General features: G+C 40.8%; 1 protein-coding gene across 1 annotated transcript; it reads left to right on the top strand.

Moving 5' to 3' along the window:
- Positions 1–11: 11 nt before the first annotated feature.
- On the top strand, positions 12–27,990 carry LEUTX (leucine twenty homeobox). The gene is given in 3 exon segments (XM_022585666.2): positions 12–48; positions 26,605–26,756; positions 27,526–27,990. Coding segments are annotated over 3 exon segments (654 nt in total).
- Positions 27,991–27,999: the final 9 nt, after the last annotated feature.

Genomic DNA, 27,999 nt, shown 5'->3' with positions numbered 1-27,999 from the left:
AATTGGTGTACATGATTATGGAGGCTGACAAGTCCCAAGATCTTCAGGGTGAGTCAGCAAGCTGCAGACCTAGGAGGGTCAATGATGTAGTTCCAGGGAATTCCCTGGTGGTCCAATGGTTAGGACTCCTCGCTTTCACTGCTGAGGGCGCGGGTTCAATCCCTGGTCCTGCAAGTTGCTCGGTGCTGCCAAAAATAAATAAATAATGTAGTTCCAGTCTGAAGTCATGAGGCCCAGGAAGAGGCAATGTTTCAGTTCCATTCTGAAGGCAGGAAAAATCCTCCCTGATTTTTGCCTAGCTGATCTAGGCAAGGTCAGCTGTTTTGTTCTCTTCAGGTCTTCAGGTGACTGGATGAAGTCCACCGACATTAGGGAGGGCAATCTGCCTTACTCAAGCCACCAGTTCAAATGTTAATCTCGTCCAGAAACATTCTCACAGACGCACTGAGAATAATATGTAACCAAAGTACCTTGGCACCCCATGGCCCAGTCAAGTTGACACTTAAATTTAACCATTACTACCTCTTACACTAATATACCTTTATACACAACAGATATTCCAGTATGAACCCTATGTGACGCTGAGAGGACCAGAGAATGATGTTATTGGCAAAAGGAACTTGATACTGATGAGTCAAGGATGAAATCAGCCCTAGAGGGATGTTTGAACTCAGGAGCTGAATGTCAGGTGTTCAGGCAGACATGACTTAAACCCTGGTACATGGCTTTCCTGGTTTCTGTCTTCTCTCACTTAGGAAGACCTAGAAGCTTTCCGGGGTTCTGAAGTGTGACCTAGGAAGCTGGGCCCACATCCTTCCAGACCCCTCCAGACTGAGGTCCTCTGGAGACAGATAAACCACAGTCTCTGGACCTGATGAATTCCTAAGTTTCTGGGGACCCTGCATTCCCACAATTTCCCAGATGCGCCATACATAAAGGAAAGCTGGTTGCTTTTGTCATCTTCAGGCCCTCTGAGCATTCTTCCCTATTTCTGTACCTTAGGAATAAACAATCTGTAAAGGAAATTAAGAAACCAATTCTTAATAGAATTAAGAACCAATTCTTAATATGCTATTCTTAGAATAGCATAAAAAAGAATACAATCCTTAGGCGTAAATCTAACCAAGGAGGTGCAAGACTTCTACATTGAAAATGACAAAACACCATTGAAAGAAATTACAGACAACCGACCTCAATAAACGAAAAGACATTCCATCTTCATGGGGTGGAAGATTTAATGTTGTTAGTATGATTAATAATTATAAATATTAATATAATTTAATACAATAATTTATATATTAATAATTTATTAATTATTATTTAATTTATTATTAATAATTATTAATTAATAATTTATATATTAATAATTATAAATATTAATATAATTAATATTTATAATTAATAATTATAAATATTGTTAAGGTAGCAATACTTTCCAGTGCAATTTGAAGATTCAGTGCAATCCCTATCAGAATGCTAGTGGCCTTTGTGTGCAGATATGGAAAAAGTGATCCTAAAATTCATATGGAAGTGAAAGGCAAACCAAAGGGCCAAAATATTCTGAAGAAAGAACAAAAGATTCAAACAACTCAATTTCAAAGCTTGCTACAGAGTTATGCTAAGGGCTCTAAGGAAGAAGAACAGATGGGTAATATACGCAGAGAGATGGAAATTCTAAGAAAGAATGAAAAAGAAATGGTAGAGACTAAAAAAACTTACATAAATGAAGAATGCATTTGATGAGCCCATTAGTAGATTAGATATAGCTAAGAAGGAATCTCTGAGCTAGAGGATATGTCAATAGGAACTTCCAAAACTGAAAAACAAAGAGAAAAAGGACTGAAAGAAAGAAAAAACCCAGAACAGAATATCCAAAAACTGTGGGACAACTGCAAAAGGTATAACATATGCTTAATGGGAATACCAGAAGGAGAAGAGAGAAAGGAACAGAGGAAATATTTGAAGTAATAACGGCTGAGAATTTCCCCAAATTCATGTGAAACACCAAACTACAGATCCAGGAAGCTCAGAGAACACCTAGTGGGATAAATTCCTCCCCCAAACACCCCCAGAACAATAAAACAAAAGTCCTGTATCTAGGCACATCATTTTCATACTACAGAGAATCAAAGATAAAAAATTCTGAAAGAAGCCATAGGAAAAAAAACACCTATAGAGGAGCAAAAATAAGAATTGCATCTAACTTCTCCTTAGAAACCATGCAAGCAAGAGGCAAGTGGAGTGAAATATTTAGTGTTGAGAGAAAATTGGTGCAACCACTATGGAAAGCAGTATGGAGTTTTCTCACAAAAAGGAAAATAGAAGTACCATAGGATCCAGCAATTCCACTTCTGGGTATTTATTCAAAGGAAATGAAAAGTGTAACTGGAAAAGATATATAGCAGTCCCCCTTAGCAACAGGGGTTATGTTCCAAGACCCCCAATGGATGCCTGAAACCCTGGATAGTACCAAATCCTATATATAGAGTTGACCCTTGAGCAACTTGGGTGGGGGGCAGGAGGGGTTAGAGGGCTGACGCCTTGTGCAGTCAAAAATCTGAGTGTCAAAATGGATTAAAGATCTAAATGTAAGGTCAGACACTATAAAACTCTGAGAGGAAAACATAGGCAGAACACTCTATGACATAAATCACAGCAAGATCCTTTTTGATCCACCTCCTAGAGAAATGGAAATAAAAACAAAAATAAACAAATGGGACCTAATGAGACTTAAAAGCTTTTGCACGGCAAAGTAAACCATAAACAAGAGGAAAAACAACCCTCAGAATGGGAGAAAATATTTGCAAACAAAGCAACTGACAAAGGATTAATCTCCAAAATATACAAGCAGCTCATGCAGCTCAATGTCAAAAAAACAACCCAATCCAAAAATGGGCAGAAGACCTAAATAGACATTTCTCCAAAGAAGACATACAGATTGCCAACAAACACATGACAGGATGCTCAACATCACTAATCATTAGAGAAATGCAAATCAAAACTACAATGAGGTACCACCTCACACCGGTCAGAATGGCCATCATCAAAAAATGTACAAACAATAAATGCTGGAGAGGGTGTGGAGAAAAGGAACCCTCTTGCACTGTTGGTGGGAATGTAAATTGATACAGCCACTATGGAGAACAGTATGGAGGTTCCTTAAAAAACTAAAGATAGAACTACCATATGACCCAGCAATCCCACTACTGGGCATATACCCTGAGAAAACCATAATTCAAAAGGAGTCATGTACTACAATGTTCATTGCAGCACTATTTACAATAGCCAGGACATGGAAGCATCCTAAGTGTCCATCAACAGATGAATGGATAAAGAAGATGTGGCACATATATACAATGGAATATTACTCAGCCATAAAAAGAAACAAAATTGAGTTATTTGTCTTGAGGTGGATGGACCTAGAGTCTGTCATACAGAGTGAAATAAGAAAGAGAAAAACAAATACCATATGCTAACACATATATACGGAATCTAAAAAGAAAAAGTGGTTCTGATGAACCTAGGGGGAGGATAGGAATAAAGACACAGACGTAGAGAATGGACTTGAGGACACGGGGAGGGGGAAGGGTAAGCTGGGACGAAGTGAGAGTGTGGCCTGGACGTATACACACTACTAAATGTAAAATAGATAGCTAGTGGGAAGCAGCCGCATAGCACGGGGAGATCAGCTCAGTGCTTTGTGACCACCTAGAGGGGTGGGATAGGGAGGGTGGGAGGGAGATGCAAGAGGGAGTGGATATGGGGATATATTTATACATATAGCTGATTCACTTTGTTATACAGCAGAAACTAACACAACACTGTAAAGCAATTATTCTCCAATAAAGGTGTTAAAAAAAGAAACATCAGTAATAAAAGTAAAAAAAAAAATCTGTAACTTTACAGTGGGCACTCTGTACCCGTGGTTCTGTGTCCACAGTTCCCCATCCTCAGATTCAACCAACTGGGGATTATGTAGCACTGTTGTATGTATTTATTGAAAAAAATCCACATATAAATGGACCCACGGAGTTCAAACCTGTGTTGTTGAAGGGTCAACAGTACCATTTTTTCTCTATATAGTCATCCCTCAGTATCCGAGGGTTCCACATTCATGGATTCAACCAACCGTGGATCAAAAATATCTGAAAAAAAAATTTTCAGGAAGTTCCGAAAAGCAAAACTTGAATTCGCTGCATGCTGGCAGTTATTTACGTGGCATTTACAGTGATTTGCGTGGCATTTACATTGTATATGTGTTGTAGTTTCTTAGGACAGGGCCGAAAGTAAGCTCGTCACGCGAGATGAATTGTGCCGAAGCACAGCAGTAGAGGGCTGCCGCTCGCTCAGGCAGAACAGCGCCGTCTGTCTTGCTGTGGTAGCTTTTATTAAAGCATTATCTAGGTTTACACTTTAAGACTTGTTTTCTTAACATTTCAGAAGTGCCAAAGCAGCAGCCTATGTTTTTATTAGTTATACAAGCAATAATTGGCTTTCGTGAGCACCTGCCGTGCTTCGTCCTTGAGCAAGAACAGCACAAAGTTCCCACCATTATTCTGATTATACTGAAGTCGCGCAAGGACATTTCCTTGCGTTCCCACCACTCTGATTATACTGAGGACATCTCATGGATCAGTGCCCAAGCACTCAATGCTTCTTTTGCAGGCCCCCGGTTTGCCGGGGGGGCGCTCGAAGCATTCAGAACTGTTCACAACTCTGGCTTATTCGCATGCCCCGGTTTGCCGGCGGGGTTGGGGGGCGGGGCTCAAAGCAATCAGGACTGTTTACAACTCTGGCTTATTCGCATGCCCCGGTTTGCCGGCGGGGTTGGGGGCGGGGGTGCTCAAAACAATCAGGACTGTTTGCAGTTCTGGCTTATTCGCCAGCCCCCAGTTTGCTGGGGGGGGGGCTCATGGGTCACGTCTCCTTTCCATGTCCTCAGTTATCCCACTACATTTCCCCCTTTTTGTTTTACAATTTTTGTAGCATCAAGGAGAACACGGCAGCATTACTCTCGGTACTAATTGAGTCTGTACTAATTAGAACCCGTGTCCCCTGCATCGGCAGGCGGACTCTCAACCACTCAACCACTGTGCCACCAGGGAAGCCCTGTGATTATGTTTTTAAAGTCCTTATCTGTTAGAGATACATTCTGGAATATTTATAAGAAAAATGACAATATGCCTGAGTTTTCATTTCAAATCCTCCAGAAAAGTAAGTAGGAGGAAAAATGAAGCAAGAATGTTAGAATATTCATAATTAAAGTGCGATAGTAGGTACATAGGGGTTCTTTATATTATTCTTTCTTGTGAAAATTAATAAAGGGAAACCTCACTAAAATGAAGTTGGAGGGCCAGAAGAGGGAGCTCTCATGCATGTACCACTGGCTGTTTTCATAGATCCCAACAGGAAGAGATGTACCTTGCACCTCTGGCAAAAAGTGACCTTATTTTATGACGCCAACAGGAGGAAGAAAGATTTTCTCTTTGCTTGGAAACAGCTCAGCCAGTGAAAATCCACTACACTTTAAACTCTGTTTCCTCCAGTGGACTTCTTGTTTATAACAGCCTCTCCCAGCTTTCCCTTCTCCTCTATAAAAGAGTTTCCTCTCCTTTTCTTTACTGGACTTGCATGTGGTTCACCATAGTTGCATGTCCTGGACTGCACTTCTTTGGTGCTCCTGAATAAATCTGTTTTGCAGGTAAAATAACTAGCTGTTTTATTGTTTTTAGGTTAACAATCTTCTTCTTTGGTGCATGTTTGTAATTTTTCATTAAAAAGTGGGGGAAAGCAGGTTGGATCACTGCTCTCCTGTTCTAGAGATGGAAATATTTGCCCAACAATCCCTCAAAAAAAATTCAAATATGATGATTTTTACAAAGGGAAGGTACAAGGCTTTGAGGGCTAATTCTAGGATGAATTGACCTGGCCAGCGAGGTCAGGAAAGATTTTCCTGAAGAAGAATATCTAGAATCTGAGAAAGGAGTAAGAGTTAACTAGGATAAAAGAGGAGAGAAGAATTTCCAGGTGGAAAAACAGTTTGTGCAAAGGTGTAATTGGCATGACAGACCTAAAGAACACAGCATGGTAGGAGTAGAAAGTGTGAGAGGAAAAAATGAGGAAATACAAGTATGCCAGGGTTTCATGACAAGCTGAGTGCTATTGTGAGGGGTTTGGTTTTCACCTGGAAGCAGGAAACCATTGATGTGTGATAAGGGAGTGTGACATGATATGCATTTGAAAATATACGTCTTCCTCCATCCTGGAGAATGGAGTGCAAGGGGCAGGGAATTGAATCAATTACTAGTTGTCCAACTGAGAGATGATGATAGAGATGGGAACGAGGACGTACATGAGAGATGTTTAGGAGGAAAACTTGACTTGGACTGATGGGAGGAGATTGATTTTCTGACTTGTTAAACATGGCTGGATGTTGCTCCCAGTTACTAAGATGGGTGACACTGCAGCAAGTTAGTTTGGGAGAATAAAATCAGCAGTTTGATTTAGGAGGTATAGAGATCCTTTAAGACATTCACGATGAGCTCACAAGTAAATATATACAAGTCTCAAGCTCAGAGGAGAGGCTGATAACAATTAATGCCATTGCAATTAGGACAGCAAACTTTGGATTCAGACTAGCTGGGTACAAACCTGATTTTGCCATTTGTTATCCCATGAATTGTAACAAGTTAGTTAAGTTCTCTGTCCTTTAAAGTCCTCGTTCAGACTAGCTGGGTACAAACCTGATTTTGCCATTTGTTATCCCATGAATTGTAACAAGTTAGTTAAGTTCTCTGTCCTTTAAAGTCCTCGTTTGTAAAGCCTAATCAACAATAGACCTGCATCACACGGATTCTGTGAAGATTAAAGGAAACATATGAAATCACGTTAGAACTTCGTGTGGCACAAAGAAAATACCCAATAGATGTTAACTCTTATTATAAAACTATGAGAGTGCTGTCTTCTCAAGTAGATAAAATAATCATAGGATGCTGGTTTCAGAGCTTTGAATCATTCAATGCAATTAGATTCCACAAATCTAATGTGTGCAAGTAGACTTGTACAAATAGATCTCCTGGTATGCTTGCTAAATTTTTTTTTTTTTTGCCTGCTAAATTTTTAATGAAGGGAGTGTTTGTGTACTTTTTTGGATGCAGGCATTCTTAAAGATTTAAACTGTGTTGTCTTCCTCTGAGTGGATTAACTTTTCAGGCAGTGAGAGTGGGGACACATTCTTTCATCCAAATAAAAACAGAGCTGATTAGATTCAGTCTTACTTGCTTTGAGGGATGATTGATACACTTATTCCCCTAGGGTGCATTCCTCTCAGAGCTTTAGCTTTAGCCAAAGGTGCTTATCAGATCCCCTCCCCCCTTGGCAAGCACTAAGCTCCAATTTTTGTACCTTCCACAAGACTGATAGATGTTCTGCTCTGCTACTGCTTAAGAATTGGAAACCAGCTAACTAAATAATAGTCCATATTTAAATTTCCCCAATTGTCCAAAAACATGTCCTGTATAGCAGATTTTAAGTCCAGAATCTAATCACGTTCCATGCATTCCATTGGGTTATGTCTCTTTAGTCTCTTTTTAATCTAGAACATTCTTCTGCCTTGTTATGCCATTTTTGTAAGTTTCCAGGACAGTTGTATAACCAGCAAGGATTCGTGTGCCCGAGGCCAAGAAAAACAAACTCTCAGTGAGTGTGTGCAGCAAAAGTAAGGGTTTATGCAGGGCATCCAGGAAAGGAGTGGGAGACAAGCCCTCCAATTCACTCCAACCTGGTCTTTGAGTTAGGGTTTTGTTTTGTTTTGTTTTAAATAAAGGGGAAGAACAAAGAAGCTGGGGTTAATCATCATCTTGTCATGTTTCTGTGACATTTCTTAATGTAGTTTCGGGAGTCAGGATGTCTCTGGTTATGATTCTCTGGCCATGTGGTCCATGGCTCTGGAGTTTCTTAGCTCCTTTTTGCCCTGGAGAAAGAACCTGAGTTTGTACATTAATGATGATGTCTGTAATAGCAATTTTAGTACATTAATGTACATCTGATTCTGCTTGAGTAGTGTTCAGTTAGCACAGGATTGAGGTCCGAGGGGACAAGAAAGAAGTTTTGGATAGAGAGATTAATCAAAAACTTGGTAAAGAGACTTGGTTTTAGGGGAATTCAGTTTCAATCCCCACTCCTGTTTTAACTTTCCCTAAATTTTTGAGGAAACAAGGCAATGATTGCTCTAGCTAATTCCTGCTGAAACGGCATAGTCCTGCCTCAATTTGGGGAATCTGCACTGAGTTGGAAATCTTCCGACTTCCAAGTATTGGATCTGAGTCTTTCATGATTAAGAACTTAGTCCCTTGGTCCTCCCTTTTGGTGCAACAGACCCAATTAAAAGTAAGTGGAGGAGCGACAACCAGAAATTTAATAACCCTTGGAAAACAGATCCTATTCTCTGAGGAATTCGGGAGAATAATCCTGAGAAACACTCTGGACCTGGCACTTCTGGGGAGACTTGTTTTAGCCTTGTAGCCAGTTGCCTAATTTTATCTAAGTAGGTTTTATTTTGTAATGTGGTATTAACATATACAAAACAAGAGCTATTGGCCACTACGCATATGTCTCCTTTTTCTGCTAAAATCTAATCTAAAGCAATTTTATTGTCGAGTACTATTCAGGATAAAGAATCTAGTGTTTTATTCTGAGAGGCTGTAGCTTGAGCTCTTTCATTTGTTACTACTATTCTTAAGTAAGAGAAAGATTTCACCGTTACCTTGAGACTCTAATGTTGTAGTTGGCAGATATTTTTTTGAGAATGGATGGTGGTGTCCTTGATTCCGATACAGTTCAGAAAATTCAGGTTCACAGTAATACAGGCATGTGTCTAAAACCATGTCCACAATGGCCATCCAGCTCTATTTTGATTTCTAAATGTATTCTTTCCTTAATGGTTAAAGCAAGTGTACAATCATGTTTGATAGTCCAAAAAACAGACCACTCTGGTCAGCATATAGTTTAAGTTAAATAATGTATAAGCCAGAATGACTTCCCCAATATGTGAAATTTTCTTCTGTCATTTTTTGATTGCAGATCTTTAGCTAGATCAAAATGTTTGTCCTTTGATGCCAGGGTGGTTGGTTGCTGCCTGCCCTGGGGCCATGATGTCCTTTGGTGCTAAGCCTACTTATTGTTTATATATATTTTGCCTAGTTATCCACATTGGAAGAAAACTAATCATACATAGTGAACAAGCTCAAAGGTATTCTAATGGGGAAGCATTTTATAGGATATACTTTTTTTTTTTTTTTTTTTTTTGCGGTACGCGGGCCTCTCACTGTTGTGGCCTCTCCCGTTGCGGAGCACAGGCTCCGGACGCGCAGGCTCAGCGGCCTTGGCTCACGGGCCCAGCCGCTCCGCGGCATGTGGGATATTCCCGGACCGGGGCACGAACCCATGTCCCCTGCATCGGCAGGCGGACTCTCAACCACTGCGCCACCAGGGAAGCCCCTAGAGTATACATTTTATTTATCAATTATACCAATTTGTCATACAAACACTGTATACATGCTTTTAGCATAGACTTAAAGCAAGCAGAGACATGTCATGAATAGCTATACTCTGTGACAACTTCACTAGAGAATTTTCTTTCCATCTTAAATATTGGGGCTAACAGTATGGTTAGAAGTAAAACAATAATTTTCAATGTTGTAGGAAGATAAACATCTTGTGAACAGTTCAATTAAATTAGTTGAATGGGTCTTACAAGCCTGGTCCAGATTCTTGGATCAGCTGCCGACCACTGCTGTGGTTTTCTTCGCATCCTGATGTGGGTGTCATTTGGGGTCAGCAGGCCTTTCTATAGACCAGTCCAATGCAAAGGCCTTTCTTAAGTGGGAAATACATATTCAAGAGTCAATTCCTTTCAGTTTTATTGCATATGAGCTATTTAAGAGTACCTGATGAAGGCCCTTTTATCTAGGTTGAAGGCAGTCCTTTAAATGATGCCTTTTCCAGTATGCACAGATCTCCTGGTTGCAGTTCTTGGGGCATCTGATCTTCATCCAAAGACAGCTTGCTGTGATCAGCTTCAGAAGTAAACTTAAAATGTCCTTCAATAATTCAGTTAAACTTTATAATAATGTGATATAACAGGAAGGAGCTATCTTAGAGGTGAGTCTTAGACAGTAAATACAGACCTCAATCAACAAAATTAGAATTTAATATCCACTGAAGCATAATCTTTTTCTCTCTAAAATTACTCTAATTTCTACCAAATATAGCCAAATTGAGACTAATTTGTTTGCAAAATAAGCTTGGTTTCAGCAAACTTGTTCTGATTTTTACATAAGTGTAATTGATTACATAGGCTCTTTTAAATTAGCTGTGCTGGAACTTTTTATAAGGAATCTTAATAACTTTTAAAAGGCCTCTCAAGGCCACAATGCCATGCCAAGAGCTGGCCATAGATTTGGACTATGCTATCTATAGACTTAGGTGAATTTCTGTCTTCTTGAAGTCCCCAGAGTATCTTGAGAATTCTGCACCTGTCAGGAGGTGACCTTCCTTATTCAGTTGATAAACCTGCTTGGAACTTAAGAGTTTCCAATTCTGGAGGGATCAGTAGAGAGAAAAGATAAATGTTTCAGTTCTGCTTACAAAGTTATAATTTATCAAGTTGCTGTCATTCATAATTATCTTGAGGGGAAATGTTTCCTTATATCTGGAAAACATAGATTAAAAGCCAGTAATATTTCAGATAAGACGTAAAATTTTTGCCCATGTTCACCAGTTCTCTCCGTCCTGTATAACGAATTCCACTTTGTTAACGGTTTTATGAAACCATTAGGGTTTCCATTAGAATTATTTAATTTCTTACCCAGTTCAGTGGTATGATCCAAAATTTATCAGAAACCTGAGCTTGTGAAAAAATCCTTTCTATGAATATTCTTGAAGATGAAGTATTTTTGCAAAAGCATGAGTAGAACAATAACTGTCTATGAAGGACAAAAGACTTAAAAATGTGTGGTTAAAGATCTGATTACAATGCAATTAACAAAGAAAAATGGTTACTCTTGTGACATACAACACTTTAAGGTAATAACTTGAAACATGACTGATAATATTATGCCAGGACATATCCAAGTTTTAGAAATTTCATATAATTTCCAGAATATCTATACTAATGACATTTAGTAAAACCTAAGAATGTTTATCTCCAATCACTTGACAACGTTTCCCAAGTAATTTAACATACCGAATAATCCTAATTAGTTTGATATATCTCTCTGAGATGCCTCAGGGCTCCTCTGAAGCATCTCTCTCTCTCCCTCTCTCAACCGTGCTGTGTGGCATGCGGGATCTTAGTTCCCAGACCAGGGATTGAACCCATGCCCCCTGCAGGGGAAGCTTGGAGTCCTAACCACTGGACTGCCAGGAAATTCCCTCTGTGAAGCGTCTCAAAGGTAGCTGGAGGTCAACAGAATTCAACTAGAATTTGATATTTGGGAATTCGTAAAAAATATCAGAAAACTTCAGTGGGCTTCCCTGGTGGCGCAGTGGTTGAGAGTCCACCTACCGATGCAGGGGACACGGGTTCGTGCCCTGTTCCGGGAAGATCCCACATGCCGTGGAGCGGCTGGGCCCGTGAGCCATGGTCACTGAGCCTATGTGTCCGGAGCCTGTGCTCCACAACGGGAGAGGCCACAACAGTGAGAGGCCCACGTACCGCAAAAAAAAAAAAAAACAACTTCAAAACACTGGGTCAAATAGGATCACAGGTCACTCTGAAACAATACTTGGTCCCTTAACCAAAGTGATAATAAAAGATAAAGAAATTTTACAATCTGTTATCAAGGGCGGATGAATATTCCAAGAATACTTTGTTCCTCTGACAGAGGGAGAAAACCTAATTCAAGGTTTGTACTACTTTACCTTTAATATTAGAATTCCCTTATTCAATAAAATTAATTCTAATCTTAGTTAGTCCTGACCACACATAGAATTCCTTTTTAAAGTTTTTTTTTTCCCCTTACAAATCTACAATTTTCTATATCCATATTACTTTCTTTCCCATTTAGAAATAACCAGTTTTGGACTAAATTACTTTCTTTTCCTTAACAAAATGGATTTCCATTCCTTATACCTTCTTTTTCCTTGTATACAAAGATGTGTTTCTTATACATTTGAATTCTCAACTCTGAAAAACCTTAATTTCTAGTGAAAACTAAGAAGTAAGCAATTATAAACTTTTTTACATTAGCACTCTGTAAGATTATTTATAAGTTACAGCATTCTGTAACTTATAAAAATACTCTTCATAATTTCTAAAACCATGTGCTTTTTATAGAAAATGTGCAGTGTAGCACCAAATATATGTATTAGTAGTCCCAAATATCTTCAGTTTTTCTGTAAAAGGAAGCCTATGTTCAGTAATCAATGTTCCATTATCTTATTTTATTTGGGAATGATCTAGATATTTAATAAACTTCCACCATTTAACTTAAGTTAGCAAAACTCTAAAGTTTCAAGTTACCAAAATCTGGGGAGACTATTTAAGTAGACAGTCATAAAACATAATTATTCATAAAGAGTTCACCCCAAAACTTTTATTTACATTTAACTTTCCATCATATCAAGTTATTTTTCTTGCTGACAAATTTGCAACAAATAAAATAACATCTTATTTGACTTCTAGTAAACCTAGGTACATTCAAAGTATTATACATAATGGTGATGACTCTAGAGACATGTCTAAATTAATTAAGCTAAACTAGCATCAGTTAACTTTAATATCAGATAGTAATTTAATACTGAGTATTTTCCACGTCATGTGATCCTGAAATTCTTCAGCCTAGTCTCTTTTATATTTCTAAGGACTGATATAAGCAGTTAATTTCTTACCTTTTTTATTTTTTAATTTTTTTTGTGGTACTCGGGCCTCTTACTGTTGTGGCCTCTCCTGTTGCGGAGCACAGGCTCTGGACGCGCAGGCTCAGTGGCCATGGCTCACGGGCCCAGCTGCTCCGCGGCATGTGGGATCTTCCCGGACCGGGGCACGAACCCGCGTCCCCTGCATCGGCAGGCGGACTCTCAACCACTGCGCCACCAGGGAAGCCCTTACCTTTTTTTAAAAAATAAATTTATTTATTTATTTTGGCCGCATTGAGTCTTCGTTGTTGCACACAGACTTTTCTCTAGTTGTGGTGAGCGGGGGATACTCTTCGTTGTGGTGCGTGGGCTTCTCATTGCAGTGGCTTCTCGTTGCGGAGCACGGGCTCTCAGTGCACGGGCTTCAGTAGTTGTGGCACATGGGCTCAGTAGTTGTGGCGCACAGGCTTAGTTGCTTCGCAGCACGTGGGATCTTCCCAGACCAGGGCTCAAACCCATGTCCCCTGCATTGGCAGGTGATTCTGGAAGGCCAGCACTTAATTTCTTTTAAGCGAATTAAATAGAACTCATTTATAAGTTAGTTTTGATAATGCTGTCTCAAGGTAAAGACATATCATATTCATAATGCACACATAGATATATAGAACCAGAGATCTCATAAGTTCATTTTAAAATTTAGTCATGAATCAGGTATTACTATATAAAAGTCACTCATTTATAAATAACAGTTGAAATAATTTAGGTTTATTATTATTTTTTATTAATTTTTATTGGAGTATAGATGCTTTACAATGTTGTGTAGTTTCTGCTGTACAGAAAAGTGAATCAGTTATACATATACATATATCCACTCTTTTTTTAGATTTCCTTCCCATTTAGGTCACCACAGAGCACTGAGTAGAGTTCCCTGTTTATACAGTAGGCTCTCATTAGTTATATACTGAAATAATTTAGGTGTAAAAAGACCTCTTTGACCTTTTTTTCCTTCAGTCTCAGGAATTGGAGATGGTCTAGATGAGATAAGACAGGGGTTCCTGAGGGCCCTCGTCAAACATTTACATCTCAAGGCACAGGGAGAGAAAAGCAAGTTCCTCCTACAGAGATTTATTCCCTTAGGGTCAGAATTCTGAAAAGATGTTTATGGAGTTGGCAAAACCAGTTTGGGATTGTCAAATGAGCCTTATCTTGGACATTTTTCTCTGGAGTCTGAAGAATATTGTGGCCATGCAGTGTTACACAAAAAATATCGTTTTGGCCTTAGTCATGGAACCATAACTAAAGGTGATCCAATTTTGTAGGACTCATTTTAAAGGACTATTTTTAGGAACTGAACTTTCCCGTGTCTGCCAATTTAAATAGTACACCTTCTTTAAGACAAATATACAAGAGAAAAGTTAAACCACTTCCAAAAGATTTAAAGTTAAACCAATTTCAAAAAGTTTAAAGCCATTTAAAGCAATTCCAAAAGCAACCTTAGACTATTACTTTTATCAAACCTAATTTTTCCCCCAATACCAGGCAATGGGCCTAGGAGGGCACCGTAATACAAGGATAAGTGTTTTTGGCCTGAACTGTCGTGCTGGCTGCTTACCGAAAGATGTATTTCAATCCAAAAACTGTTCCTTTACTGCATGCCTAAAACATTGCCTACGGGCTTCCCTGGTGGAGCAGTGGTTGAGAGTACGCCTGCCGATGCAGGGGACATGGGTTCGTGCCCCGATCGGGGATGATCCCACATGCCGCAGAGTGGCTGGGTCCGTGAGCCATGGCTGCTGAGCCTGCGCATCCGGAGCCTGTGCTCCACAACGGGAGAGGCCACAACAGTGAGAGGCCCGTGTACTGCAAAAAGAAAAAAAACAACAAAAAACAAACATTGCCTGGGGTCGCTGATGCTCTGTTGCAAAGGGAATTCCCCAGCTGGATCCCCAGGCCAAAGGGGCCTGGGCATCTGCTGGATCTGCAAATGGAAATCCCCGTACCTGCAGAGGGCCAGCAGACCATGGACACTAACCTCAGAGGAAACTGAGAGGTCCCTCATGGTTGCCAAATTGTAACCAGCAAGGACTCTTGTGCCTGAGGCACAGAAAGACAAATTCTGACAGTGTGTGTTTGCAGCAAAGTAAAGGTTTATTGAAGGGTGCCAAGCAAGGGAGTATGAGACAAATCTCAGATCCATTCTGACCTGGTCTTTGAATTAGGGTTTTTTTGTTTTTCAAAGGGAAGAACAAAGAAGCTGAGATTGCATGGCCCATTCAGTCCCTGTCCTTGTGCCGAACTACTGGTGGGTGGGGACTGGGACACGCGGCTGCTGGCTGTGGAGCCCCAAGGGTCCTGGGGCTAGTACTGGCCCACTGGTGGGCAGAGCCAGGTTCTGGTATGAATGGCTGAGGGGCCAGAGTCCCAGAGCTGGTGTCCTGCTGTTGTATGGGGCTAGATTCTGGGGCAGGTGGCTCAGGAGCCCAAGGTTTCTCGAGGCTGGTGCCAGCCCGGTGGTGGGTGAACCAGGTCCCGACCTGGCTGGCTGCAGGGTTGTGGTGGTCCTGGGGCTGCTGCCCACACACTGGTGAGTGAGGCTGTGTCCTGGGGCTATTGCTGAACCACCGGTGGGTGGAGCCAGGTCCTGGGATTTCTGGCTGCAGGGCTTGGGGTCCCCAGAGCTGGTGTCAGCCCACTGGTGGGTGGAGCTGTGCCCCAGGGTCTTTGTTCCAGGGTTCTGTGGGTCCCGGAGTTGGTGTCATGCACTGGTGGGCAGGGCCGTGTCCTGAAGGCTAGCTGTGGGGCCCCATGGGTCCTAGGGCTAGTACCAGCCCACTAGTGGGTGTGGCTGGGTCCTGGACCTTCTGGTTGGTGGGGCCAGGTCCCAGGGCATCTACCTGCTTGGTATTGGATATCCCAGGAGTGGTGCCAACTGACTGATGGGTGGGTCTAAGTCCTGGTGCTAATAAGCTAGAGGGAGGATTCCAAAATGACACTTGCCAGTAGCAGTGTCCTCATAGTAGAATAAGCACCCCAAAATGGCTGCTGGCAGGGTCTATTTCCCCAGGGTGAGTCCCAGTTTCCTCCTGCCCCTCTAGGAGGCTCTCTAAGATCAGCAAGTGTGTCTGACACAGGTTCCTTTCAAATTACTGCTCCTGCCCTGGGTCTCAGAGCATGAGAGAGTAGAGTCTCTGTTTCCTACAGCCCTCTGGCTCTCCCAAAAGTAAGTCCCAATGGCCTTCAAAGCCAAACGTTACGGGTGTATGTCTTCCTGATGTAGAACCCCTGGGTTAGAGAGCTCAGACCCCTCACTCCTTCGGGAGACCCTCTGCAGTTGTAATTATCCTCTTGTTTGTGGGTTGCCTAACTAAGGTGTTGGTCTTGACTGTACTGCATCTCTGCCCCTCCTACTTACCTTGTTGTGGATTCTGTTTTATATCTTTATTTGTAGATCTTTTCAACTAGTCTTTGGGTCGTTCTCATAGATAGTTGCTCTGTAAATAGTTGTAGTTTTGGTGTGCCCATGAGAGGAGGTGAGCTCAGGGTCTTCCTACTCTGCCATCCTGGCCACTCAGCGAATTTTTTTTTTTTAACATATCACAACTGACTCAAGAAGAAAATATAAAGTATAAACAGAACTATAGAAGTAAAGAGATTGAATCAGTAACCTCCCAACTAAAGCCCTCCTAGATGAGACGGCTTCACTGCTGAATTTCTATGAGGCCAACGTTACTCTGATAACAAAGGCAGACAAAGATATCACAAGAAGGGAAAATTACAGATCAATATTCATATGTATTTTCTACATGCCTCGGAAAGAGGAAATGTGATTGCTGAATATCTAGCTGTTCTCTCCCACAGTGTGACTCACCTGTGAATTTTACAGGGTTGCAAATGACCCCTTCTAAACGAAATTCTCTCCAAATTATGGAAAGCACACAATTTCACAAAACATTGAAATTAAATTATATTATAGTAGAAGGTAATTGAGTATTCCTAAAATTTCTAGACTCTACAATGACCTAAATTAAAATGGTTCTTTAAAAGAAAACACTGCCATCAAATTTCGATGTTGCAAATATTTATAACAGACATAGAGTTGTCCTAAGGCTTTATAGTACATTCAGGAAGTCACCAGTAGGTCTCCACATATATGTAAGGACTACCCTGGGATTGCTAGGAACAATGGTCATCAAAGTGTGTTTCCCAGATCAATAAATCAGCCCATCTGGGAACTTCTTTTTTTTTTTTTTTTTTTTTTTTTGCGGTATGCGGGCCTCTCACTGCTGTGGCCTCTGCCGTTGCGGAGCACAGGCTCTAGACGCGCAGGCTCAGCGGCCATGGCTCACGGGCCCTGCCGCTCCGCGGCATGTGGGATCTTCCCGGACCGGGGCACGAACCCGTGTCCCCTGCATCGGCAGGCGGACTCTCAACCACTGCGCCACCAGGGAAGCCCTGGGAACTTCTTAAAATGTATATTTGTGGGTCATAGTCCCTATCTACATATATTGGGTTGGCCAAAAAGTTCGTTTGGGTTTTCCACAACATCTAATGAAATTTTTGACCAACCCAATATATACTGAACTCTGAGGGTGGGACCCAGCCTTATGTGTTTTTATAAGCCCTCTAGGTGGCTCTCATGTACCCTAAAGTTTGAGAACTACTGGCCAAAAAAAGTCTCTCTTCTGGTAAAACAACAAAACAAAATAAAAACAAAAAAACCCTTGCAAACTCTCAAGAGAAAGAGAAGACAAGCCACAGGTTGGGAGAAAGTAATTGCAGAACACATATCTTGATAAGACTCTTGTCCAAAATAAAAGAATTCTTAAAAGTCAACAATAAACCTAACAGACCTAAATAGACATTTCTCCAAAGAAGATATACAGATTGCCAACAAACACATGAAAGAATGCTCAACATCATTAATCATTAGAGAAATACAAATCAAAACTACAATGAGATATCATCTCACACCAGTCAGAATGGCCATCATCAAAAAATGTACAAACAATAAATGCTGGAGAGGGTGTGGAGAAAAAGGAACCCTCTTGCACTGTTGGTGGGAATGTAGATTGATACAGCCACCGTGGAGAACAGTATGGAGGTTCCTTAAAAAACTAAAGATAGAACTACCATACGACCCAGCAATCCCACTACTGGGCATATACCCTGAGAAAACCATAATTCAAAAAGAGCCATGTACCACAATGTTCACTGCAGCTCTGTTTACAATAGCCAGGACATGGAAGCAACCTAAGTGTCCGTTGACAGATGAATGGGTAAAGAAGATGTGGCACATATATGCAATGGAATATTATCCAGCCACAAAAAGAAACGAAATTGAGTTATTTGTAGTGAGGTGGATGGACCTAGAGTCTGTCATACAGAGTGAAGTAAGTCAGAAAGAGGAAAACAAATACCGTAAGCTAACATATATATGGAATCTAAAAAAAAAGTCATGAAGAACCTAGGATGGAAGTAAAGACACAGACCTACTAGAGAATGGACTTGAGGACATGGGGAGGGGGAAGGCTAAGCTAGGACAAAGTGAGAGAGTGGCATGGACATATATACACTACCAAATGTAAGATAGATAGCTAGTGGGAAGCAGCCGCATAGCACAGGGAGTTCAGCTCGGTGCTTTGTGACCACCTAGAGGGGTGGGATAGGGAGGGTGGGAGGGAGACGCTAGAGGGAAGAGATATGGGGATATAAGTATATGTATAACTGATTCACTTTGTCATAAAGCAGAAACTAACATATCATTGTAAAGCAATTATACTCCAATAAAGATGTTAAAAAAAAAGGGGGATGTGATTGAGCTAATTAAATAAACACATCATTGAAAAAAAAAGTCAACAATAAGAACAGGTCGATTTAAAAATGGGCCAAAAGGGCTTCCCTGGCGGCGCAGTGGTTGAGAGTCCGCCTGCCGATGCAGGGGACACGGGTTCGTGCCCCAGTCTGGGAGGATCCCACATGCCGCGGAGCGGCTGCACCTGTGGGCCATGGCCGCTGGGCCTGTGCGTCCGGAGCCTGTGCTCCACGACGGGAGAGGCCACAACGGTGAGAGGCCTGCGTACCGCAAAAAAAAAAAAAAAAAAAAGGGCCAAAGATCTGAACAGATGCCTTAACAAAGAAGATACACAGATGGCAGATAAATCTATAATAAGATGCTTAACATCAAATATCATTAGGGAATTGTAAATTAAAACAACAATATACCACCACAAACCTTTTAGTATGCCTAAAATTTAGAACACAGACAACACCAAATACTGGTGAGGATGTGGAGAGACAGGAAATTTCATTCATTGCTGGTGGGAGTGCAGAATGGTACAGCCGCTTTGGAACGACAGTTTGATGTTTTCTTCCAAAGCTAAAGGTATTCTCACCATGTGATTCACCATGTGCTCCTAAATGTCTACCCAAAGGAGTTGAAAACTTCTGTCCATAGAAAACCTGCACATAAATGTTTATAGCAGCTTATAGCTTATAGCTTATAATTGCCAAAAGCTGGAAGAAATCAAGGTGTTTCTCAGTAGGTGAATGGATAAATAAACTGTGGTACATCCAGACAATTGGGATATTGTTCAGTGCTAAAAATATGAGTGAACGAAGCCATGAGAAGACATGGAAGAACCTTAAAGGCATATTAGTAAGTGAAAGAATCCAATCTGAAAAGGCTACATAGTGTATGATTCTGACTATAGGACATTCAGTAAAAGGTGAAACTATGGGGACACTAAAATTATCAGCGGTCCCCAGGGTGAGGGAGATGAGTAGGTTGAGCACAGAGGATTTTTAGGGCAGTGAAAATCCCCTGCATAATATTTTATTATTATGTTATATAAAATATGTTATAATATCTTATAACATATAAGATATGTGATTACACATGTGTCCAAAGCCATAGGAAGTATAACACCAAGAGTGAACCCTAAGGTAAACTATGGATTTTGGATGATCATGATGTGTCAGGGTAGGTTCATCTATTATAAAAAATGTACCACTCTAATGGGGCATGAATAATGGGGAGGGTTTATGGGAAGTCTCTGTATCTTACTTTCAATTTTGTGTGGTACTTAGAATTGCTCTAAAAAAAAATAACGTCTGAAAAAAGACATTAGTGGAAAAACTGGTGAAATCAAAATAAAGTTTGAAATTTAGTTAGTAATAACATACCAATGTGAATTTCTTTTGGCAAGTGTACTTGGGTATGTAAGATCTTAACATTAGAGGCAGCTGGATGAAGTGTATATGGAAACTCTCTGTATTATCTTTGCAACTTTTCTATGAATCTAAAATTATTCCATAATAAAATGTTTATTCACACAAACAAAAAACCACTACAAGCCCTACCTGGATATCTAGACTATAGGAGGCTCCAATGACCAGTTCAACAGAGTACCTATTAAAAAATAAGTTCAACAAGGTACATATGGTCTTTGGGAAAGAGTAAGCTCCAAGTCTGGATCCTGGGAAAATCGCCTCAGAAATTACAGAAATGCTTACATATGTTCACCAAAATACATGAGTAAGACCCATCACAGAGAAAAATGTCTTGAGGAAGAATAAATAAATGAAGGTAGAAGAAAAATGAAGAACGAAGGGCCAGTGAAAGGGAAGCTAAGAGGCAAGAGAGAGGCATCGTTATTTTTATTTATTTAAAAAATTTTAATTAATTAATTTATTTAGTTGCGCTGGGTCTTAGTTGCAGCAGGTGGGCTCCTTAGTTGCGGCTCACCGGCTCCTTAGCTGTGGTGTGCGAACTCTTAGTTGCAGCATGTATGCGGGATCTAGTTCCCTGACCAGGGATCGAACCCGGGCCCCCTGCACTGGGAGGGCAGAGTCTTAACCACTGTGCCACCAGGGAAGTCCCGAGAGGCATGATTTTTTAAAAATTCAATTCGTATGTTAAGTTCCCTTGCTTAGAATTCTTCATGGGCTTTCGACTGTCCAAAATCCAAACTCCTTAATGTAAGTTACGAGGACCTCCTCTATGATTTAAGCCCTGTCAAGTTCTTCACCCGAGTTTGCTGCTGTCTCGTGTGGGAAAGCTGGGCAGAACTGGATATCAGGGGCTTTGACAGTCCATCTCCTCCACAAGCTGTCCCCTAGACACCTCATTATTGCACCCCAGGTCAGGCCAAGAGTTGCCCACCCACAGAACCCCTTCTTCACCATCCGATTTCAGGTGTCTTACAAAACTTATTCTTTCTCCCAGCACCCTGTTTACTTACTCTTTTGTCCTGAGTGACAATTTTGAACATTTTATTCATTTCTTCCTTGACTTTCATTTATTTTCCTCCACTATTTGAGGTCAGAGATTAAATCTGGACTCACACTTTTATTCCCAGGACCCTGCACAGCACCAGGCACAGAATAGGTTCTCAATAAGCATGTGTTGAGTGGATGATTGGAGGGTGTGGCATTAGGGAGGGGTAGGGCAGAGACCTGATTTTGTTAAAATTTTGCTTAAATATTAGGCTTCTAAGCCCAGCAGACACATAGACGACAATTCAGAGTCAGGAAACACCTGGTTGAATCACTGCACTTCTAAAAAATATCATGGCAGGTAAGCTGGGGCAAAGGCAATGTATGCTTAAGATGCTAGAGGTTGAGTGTTTGGGTTGTGATAAAGTAAGGTGAGAGGGGTGAGACTTTGTGGTAGCCCCTGGGCTTTGCCAACACCGGGTTGTCAGTTTGGGGAACCACTGGGTTATACCAACAGGGAGCATTTGAAAACAATTTGTAACTGGACTACCACTGTTACGGAGTCCAAGCTCATTCTGCTCGCTGCATAACAGGCCAATAAATCGAGAGATGACTTGTTGGGGCAAGGAATAGCGACTTTATTCAGAAAGCCGGCAGACGGAGAAGATGGTGGAGTTACCACGGTGGACTCACCATGGTGGACTCATGTCCCAAAGAATCACCTTACCTGAGTTCAGGCTTCTTTTATGCTAAAAGGCGAGGGAGTAAAGTCAAACCTTTCCTGGTTTCCCTCGCCTCAGGAGCAGATGTGTTAATTTCTTCCTTCCTGCAGTCATTTACAGGTTGACCTGGTCAGGATGTTTCCTGTGAGCTAAACAAAGATATTTTAGCTTAATGATCATTACCTGGGAGGCAGGGTTCCCAGAGATGGGCTATTATGTATAATTTAACATCCCTTTAATGGTTAACTTGTAGTAGAATACAAATGTTTTCCCCATTTACACCACCAGTAATGTGAGTTTTTGTTTCTCCACCTTTTTTAACACCTGGTACGGGCATACTTTTTAAATGTCAACCATTTGGTGGTGTTCAAAAATCAAAATTCAACTGAGTAAATTTTTAAAGATCTTACTGGCTTTATTCAACGATTTATGAATCAGGCAGCATCCAATCTAGCATATCGAAAGGAGCTCCGAGGAGCTGTGTAAAATGCATGATTTTTATGTGCAGAAGGGAGCAGGAACTAGTAAGTTATACAAGGCAAAAAATCAGATTGATTATTGCAGGGTTACTTCCCTTTATGGGGTGGCAGGAGTCTATCAGGCAGTTACCTAACTAGTGCTGATTGAGCAATTCCTGATTGATTTGTTTAAGATTCCATTTCTGGGAGAGCTGAAACTAAATTAAGTCTCTGTTTGATGATGTGGAGTTTAGCATAAGTGACTCCATTTGGGGGGTTTTGTTTTTAATAGTGGGTACTTGAAATTTGATCCAATTCCATTTCTTTATCAACCAGTGAAATTGAGACTCTTCACTCTATTTTAAAGTCTATTTTTAAGTTTTGCTTTTCTCTTATGCTGATTTTCCACTTCTCTTCTTTGCCATTTTTCTAGTGTTGTGGGTTTGTTGTTTTTTTTTTTTACCTTGAGGCTTAGTAGAACATTTTCGTTTTATTCTACACACCAATAATGTATTTCTTATATTTGTTGCAAATATATTCTCCCAATCTGTGGCTTGTGTTTTTAAATTTACTCATGAGTTCTATTGCCCAGATATTTTAAATGTTGATGTTGGAATATTTATCAACATTTCCCTTTTATTATTGTATTTGGAAAGCCTAGTTTAGAAGTCTACTTCTTGTCCAGGGATGTGAATATAATTGTATACATATTTTCTTTTTAAACTATTTATTTTTACAGATTTTTTAAAAGTTTTTTAAAATGTAGACCATTTTTAAAGTCTTTATCGAATTTGTTACAATATCACTTCTGTTTTATGTTTTCGTTTTTTGGCCCGGAGGCATGTGGGAGCTTAGCTCCCTGACCAGGGATCAAACACACACCCCCTGCAGTGGAAGACAAAGTCTTAACCACTGGACCCCCATGGAAGTCCCCTTAAATTTTTTTTTTTTTTTTGCGGTACGCGGGCCTCTCACTGTTGTGGCCTCTCCCATTGTGGAGCACAGGCTCCAGACGCGCAGGCTCAGCGGCCATGGCTCATGGGCCCAGCCGCTCCGTGGCACGTGGGATCTTCCCGCACCGGGGCACAAACCCGTGTCCCCTGCATCGGCAGGCGGACTCTCAACCACTGCGCCACCAGGGCAGCCCTTAAATTGTTTTTTTAAGACAATTTTCTTTTAATAATAGAAGAAAGCAGTATTGTGCCTCAACAGGCCCACTCATCAAAACTTGTAACTGGTTCTTCTGATACATGTTCCATCACTATTGTTTGATACTGAACTAATGAAAATAGTAGTTCATTCATCAATTTTATATATTGTCCTCTCAGTTTGGTAGATGAAGATTTTAGATCCATAGCCACATCCCTCCTCATTTTCACTCTATACACCTTACTAATAGAGGTTAATAATAATTTAACACTTGATTATTGGTTAGTTAAAGTAATTTAATAATATTTTAATATTAATATTTTGGGGGCTTCCCTGGCAGTCCAGTGGTTAAGACTCCATGCTTCCAAAGCAGGGGGCACAAGTTTGATCCCTGGTCGGGGAACTAAGATCCCACATGCTGCATGGTGTGACCAAGAAATAAATTAAAAAATATTTTGATTAAGTCAATATCAATTTATTTTAATCAGACTTATGTAAATATTGTTCCCTGCAGAATTAATTTATACCAGATTGACTCCCGTAACATAAATTTCACAATTTGAGGTGTTAATATTCTCCTTTTTTCCTCATATGCTTAAGATGCATCTTTCTTAATTTTCAACTGTGTGATTTATCAATTTGGCCTATGGCATATTCAATATTTTTTCCCGATGACCCAAACCCATCAGGTAATCAATTGAACCCATTTTCCTGATTGTCTCTTATATGGTGTGTTAAATAACAAAATTCAACTGAGTAAACTTGAAGATCTAATTGGCTCTATTATTTATTTATTATTTTTATTATTGTTATTTATTACAACAATTCATGAACTGGGTAGCATCCCATCTAGGAAAAAGAAAGGAGCTTCTGAGGAGCTGTACAAAATGAAGGGGATTTTTTGTTTTGCTTTTTGGCTGCGCACGGGCTTTCTCTAGTTGCTGAGAGCGGAGGCAACTCTTCGTTGCAGTACATGGGATTCTCATTGTGGTGGCTCTAGGCACGCAAGCTTCAGCAGTTGCAGCACGCAGGCTCAGTAGTTGTGGCATACCGGCCCTAGAGAGCAGGCTCAGTGCACAAGCTTTGTTGCTTCGAGGCTTGTGGGATCTTCCTGGACCAGGGATCGAACATGTGTCCCCTGCATTGGCAGGTGGATTCTTAACCACTGTGCCACCAGGGAAGTCCCAAAATGAAGGTTTGTAAAGGCAGAAAGGGGTGAGACAAGGAAGTCATAAATAAAAGAAAGGATTATTTCAGGCAGAGTCACCTTTGGGGGAAGACGGGGTCACCTCTGAGGGAAGATTAGCTCACTAGTGCTGGCCAGGAAATTCTAGATTAACTGATTAAAGGTCACATTCCTGAGAGGGGCTGAAACTAGAGTTAGGTTAAGTATTAAGTTTTGGTTTGCTGACATGGGGCTTAGCACATTTGGGGCCTATTGTGTCTTTTACACAGGTGCTTGCTTTCCAGGCCTGGTGTATAGGAATCAACCTGGGAATTCCCCTTGTTACCCTTTTGTGTGGATCCTCTTTTCTTCCACACAAATCCCGCCCCCCTTTGTTTTTGTTTTCTTTGCCATACTGCGTGACACACAGGATCTTAGCTCCCCAACCAGGGATCGAACACATGCCCCCTGCATTGGAAGCACGGATTCTTAACCACTGGACCTCCAGGGACATTCCTCCTCCCTGACCCACCGTTCTTTATTTTGCTGGGTTGAACTATATCTTCGTGTAGTACACGGAAGATAAGTTGGTTGAACCTATGAGCATCTGAAAGTGTCTTTATCCTGTTGTCACATGGAAGGATAAATTTGGCTGCATAGAGAATTTTAGCTTGAAAGTAGTTTCCTTAAGAATGTAATATTAAAGTCCCTAACTATTATTGTTGCTGTGTATTTCTCTCTTTATTTCTTTAATATTTACTTTCTATATTTATGTCCTCCTATGTTGGGGGCAGAAATGTTTACAAATGTTATATCTTCTTGTTGGATTGACCCCTTTATCATTCTATAATTCCTTTTTTGTCTTTTGTTACAATCTTTTGTTTTAAAGTCTATTTTTTCTGATATAAGTATTGCTACCCCAGCTTTCTTTTCCTTCCCGTCGGCATGGTATATATTTTTTTGATCCCTTCACTTCATTCTGTGAGTGTTTTCAGTTTTGAAGTGTGTCTTTTATAGGCAGCATATAGAAGCGTCTTGCTTCTTTTTTTAAAAATTTTTATTTATCCATTCAGCCACCTATGTTTTTTGATTGGAGAGTTTAGTCCATTTACCTTTAAAGTAATTATTGATAGGTATGTAATCATTGCCATTTAAAAATTATTTTCTGGCTATTTTTGTAGTCCTCTCTGTTCCTTTCTTCTTCTCTTTCTCTCTTCCCTTGTGGTTTGATTGTTTTCTTTAGTGTTTTTATATCTTTTGTCATTTTCTTTAGGTATTTAAGTGTTTGCTTTGTAGTTACCATGAGGTTCACATATATAATATACTATGTATTTGATAGTCTCTTTTAAGTTGATAGTAACTTAATTTTGAACACATCCCAAACTTTATATTTTTAATTCCCCCTCCCATGTTTTATATATATATATATATATCTTTTTTTTTTTTTTTTTTTTTTTTTTTTGCGGTACGCGGGCCTCTCACTGTTGTGGCCTCTCCCGTTGCAGAGCACAGGCTCCGGACGCGCAGGCTCAGCGGCCATGGCTCACGGGACCAGCCGCTCTGTGGCATGTGGGATCTTCCCGGACCGGGGCACGAACCCGTGTCCCCTCCATCGGCAGGCAGACTCTCAACCACTGCGCCACCAGGGAAGCCCCACATTTTATATTTTTGATGACACATTTTACATCTTTTTATTTTATGTATCTCTGGACTCAAAATTAATTTTGAATCAATTTTACTACTTGTGATTTATCCACTACCTTTATTATTGGATATATCTTTTTTTGTTTGGTTTTTTTTGTGCAGTACGCGGGCCTCTCACTGTTGTGGCCTCTCCCGTTGCGGAGCACAGGCTCCAGACGCGCAGGCTCAGTGGCCATGGCTCACAGGCCCAGCTGCTCCACGGCATGTGGGACCTTCCTGGACCGGGGCGCGAACCCGTGTCCCCTGCATCGGCAGGCGGACTCTCAACCACTGCGCCACCAGGGAAGCCCTGGATATATCTTTTATGAAAGATTTTTGTCTATTCTTTTTACAGGAAATCCAAATTCAGCTCGCCGATTCCGCACACAATTCAGCCGGGAACAGCTTGGAGCACTAAAAGATACATTTGAAAAGACCATGTACCCAAATTGGTTCATTATAAAAGAACTTTCTTCAAATATTCATCTTGATGAGTCAATAATAAAGGTATGTCCCTGAGTCTGTCTCTATATAGCCAGATAGCACACCTAACTCAGAGTTTCACACACATTTAGTCATCAATATAATTCTGATTGCTTGAAAAATTGCTGTGCGCCAGAACAGATGTTAAGCATTTTATATATTTGTTCTAATACCACCGCTTTTATTGAAGAACACTAAGGGTCACAGAGAGGAATTGTCTTCTGAGAATTATAAACACAAGAGCTAGAATTTGAACCCAGGCCTTTCTGACTCCAGGCCCACAATGCTAGATGATATCCTTTGGTGATGGATCTCAGATACTCCCATTTGGGTCTGTTCCTGTTTATTCTAGGTTCTCCTTAATCATGACATTCACAATTATCTACATGCCTTGCAGCTAAGTACCCACAGAATATTCAGGGCATAAGAACCCCTGAACGAATCCTGAAGGCACCCCAAGCTAGAATCCCTCTGCATATTCTTAGACTTCAGATTCCTCTCTCTGAGAACCCAGAGTATCCACCAAGACAAAACCCACTTTCTTAAATATACCTCCTGTTCAAGGCTTAAAGTGTTCTGTCCTATTCTACCTATTGCTAGCACAATCCTACACTCCCTTTGCCCCCTGGATCCCAGGACAGAGAGGATAGAAAGAACCTTCCTCATTCAAATAAATATGAAGACATGTGAGAGTAACTTTCACACACCAAAGCAACCTAATTTCTGAGGTACATGAGGATTCCCCTTTGGACACATCCCCCCTTATTAACCCGCTCATCTCTTCCCTTCCCAGACTTGGTTTAAAAACCAGCGTGTCAAAAGGAGGAAGGAGGATCAATCTCAGCGAAATCTGTCACTAGAAGACCCACAACAGGTCATTTCAGTGAAAGGGGAAGAGATGCCCTTACCTGGCACTTCAGGAAACACTCATCCCATGAGTCGCAGCATTTCAGATGCTTCCTATCATGAACTACATAAGGCTTTTCGTGTTGAGCAACGTGAAGGGGCTGCCACCACTCCACGCAATTCATCCTGTGATTTTCTGCCTGACGATCTCCAACAGATAAGTTTCAGCGACTCTGATCCTCCTTGGGCCTCCACTCCTTACGACATGGATCAACTTATACAATTATATGTCTTACCTGAGTTTGATGATGCCAGCAGTCTAGATCAGTACCTCTTCCCGAAGTGCTCCAGCTGAGGGAGTATGGCAGGCACTGGTCTCCATAGTGATGGCAAACACATCCATGGATCCTGAGAAAGTTCT

This window comes from Delphinapterus leucas, chromosome 20, assembly GCF_059928025.1.
Source record: "Delphinapterus leucas isolate spDelLeu-1000000601 "Yukka" chromosome 20, BTC_Dleu_Yukka2, whole genome shotgun sequence".
NCBI classification, from domain to species: Eukaryota; Metazoa; Chordata; class Mammalia; order Artiodactyla; family Monodontidae; genus Delphinapterus; species Delphinapterus leucas.
The sequence above is the reverse complement of the archived record's forward strand: the minus strand, read 5'-3'. Positions and strand labels throughout refer to the sequence as shown.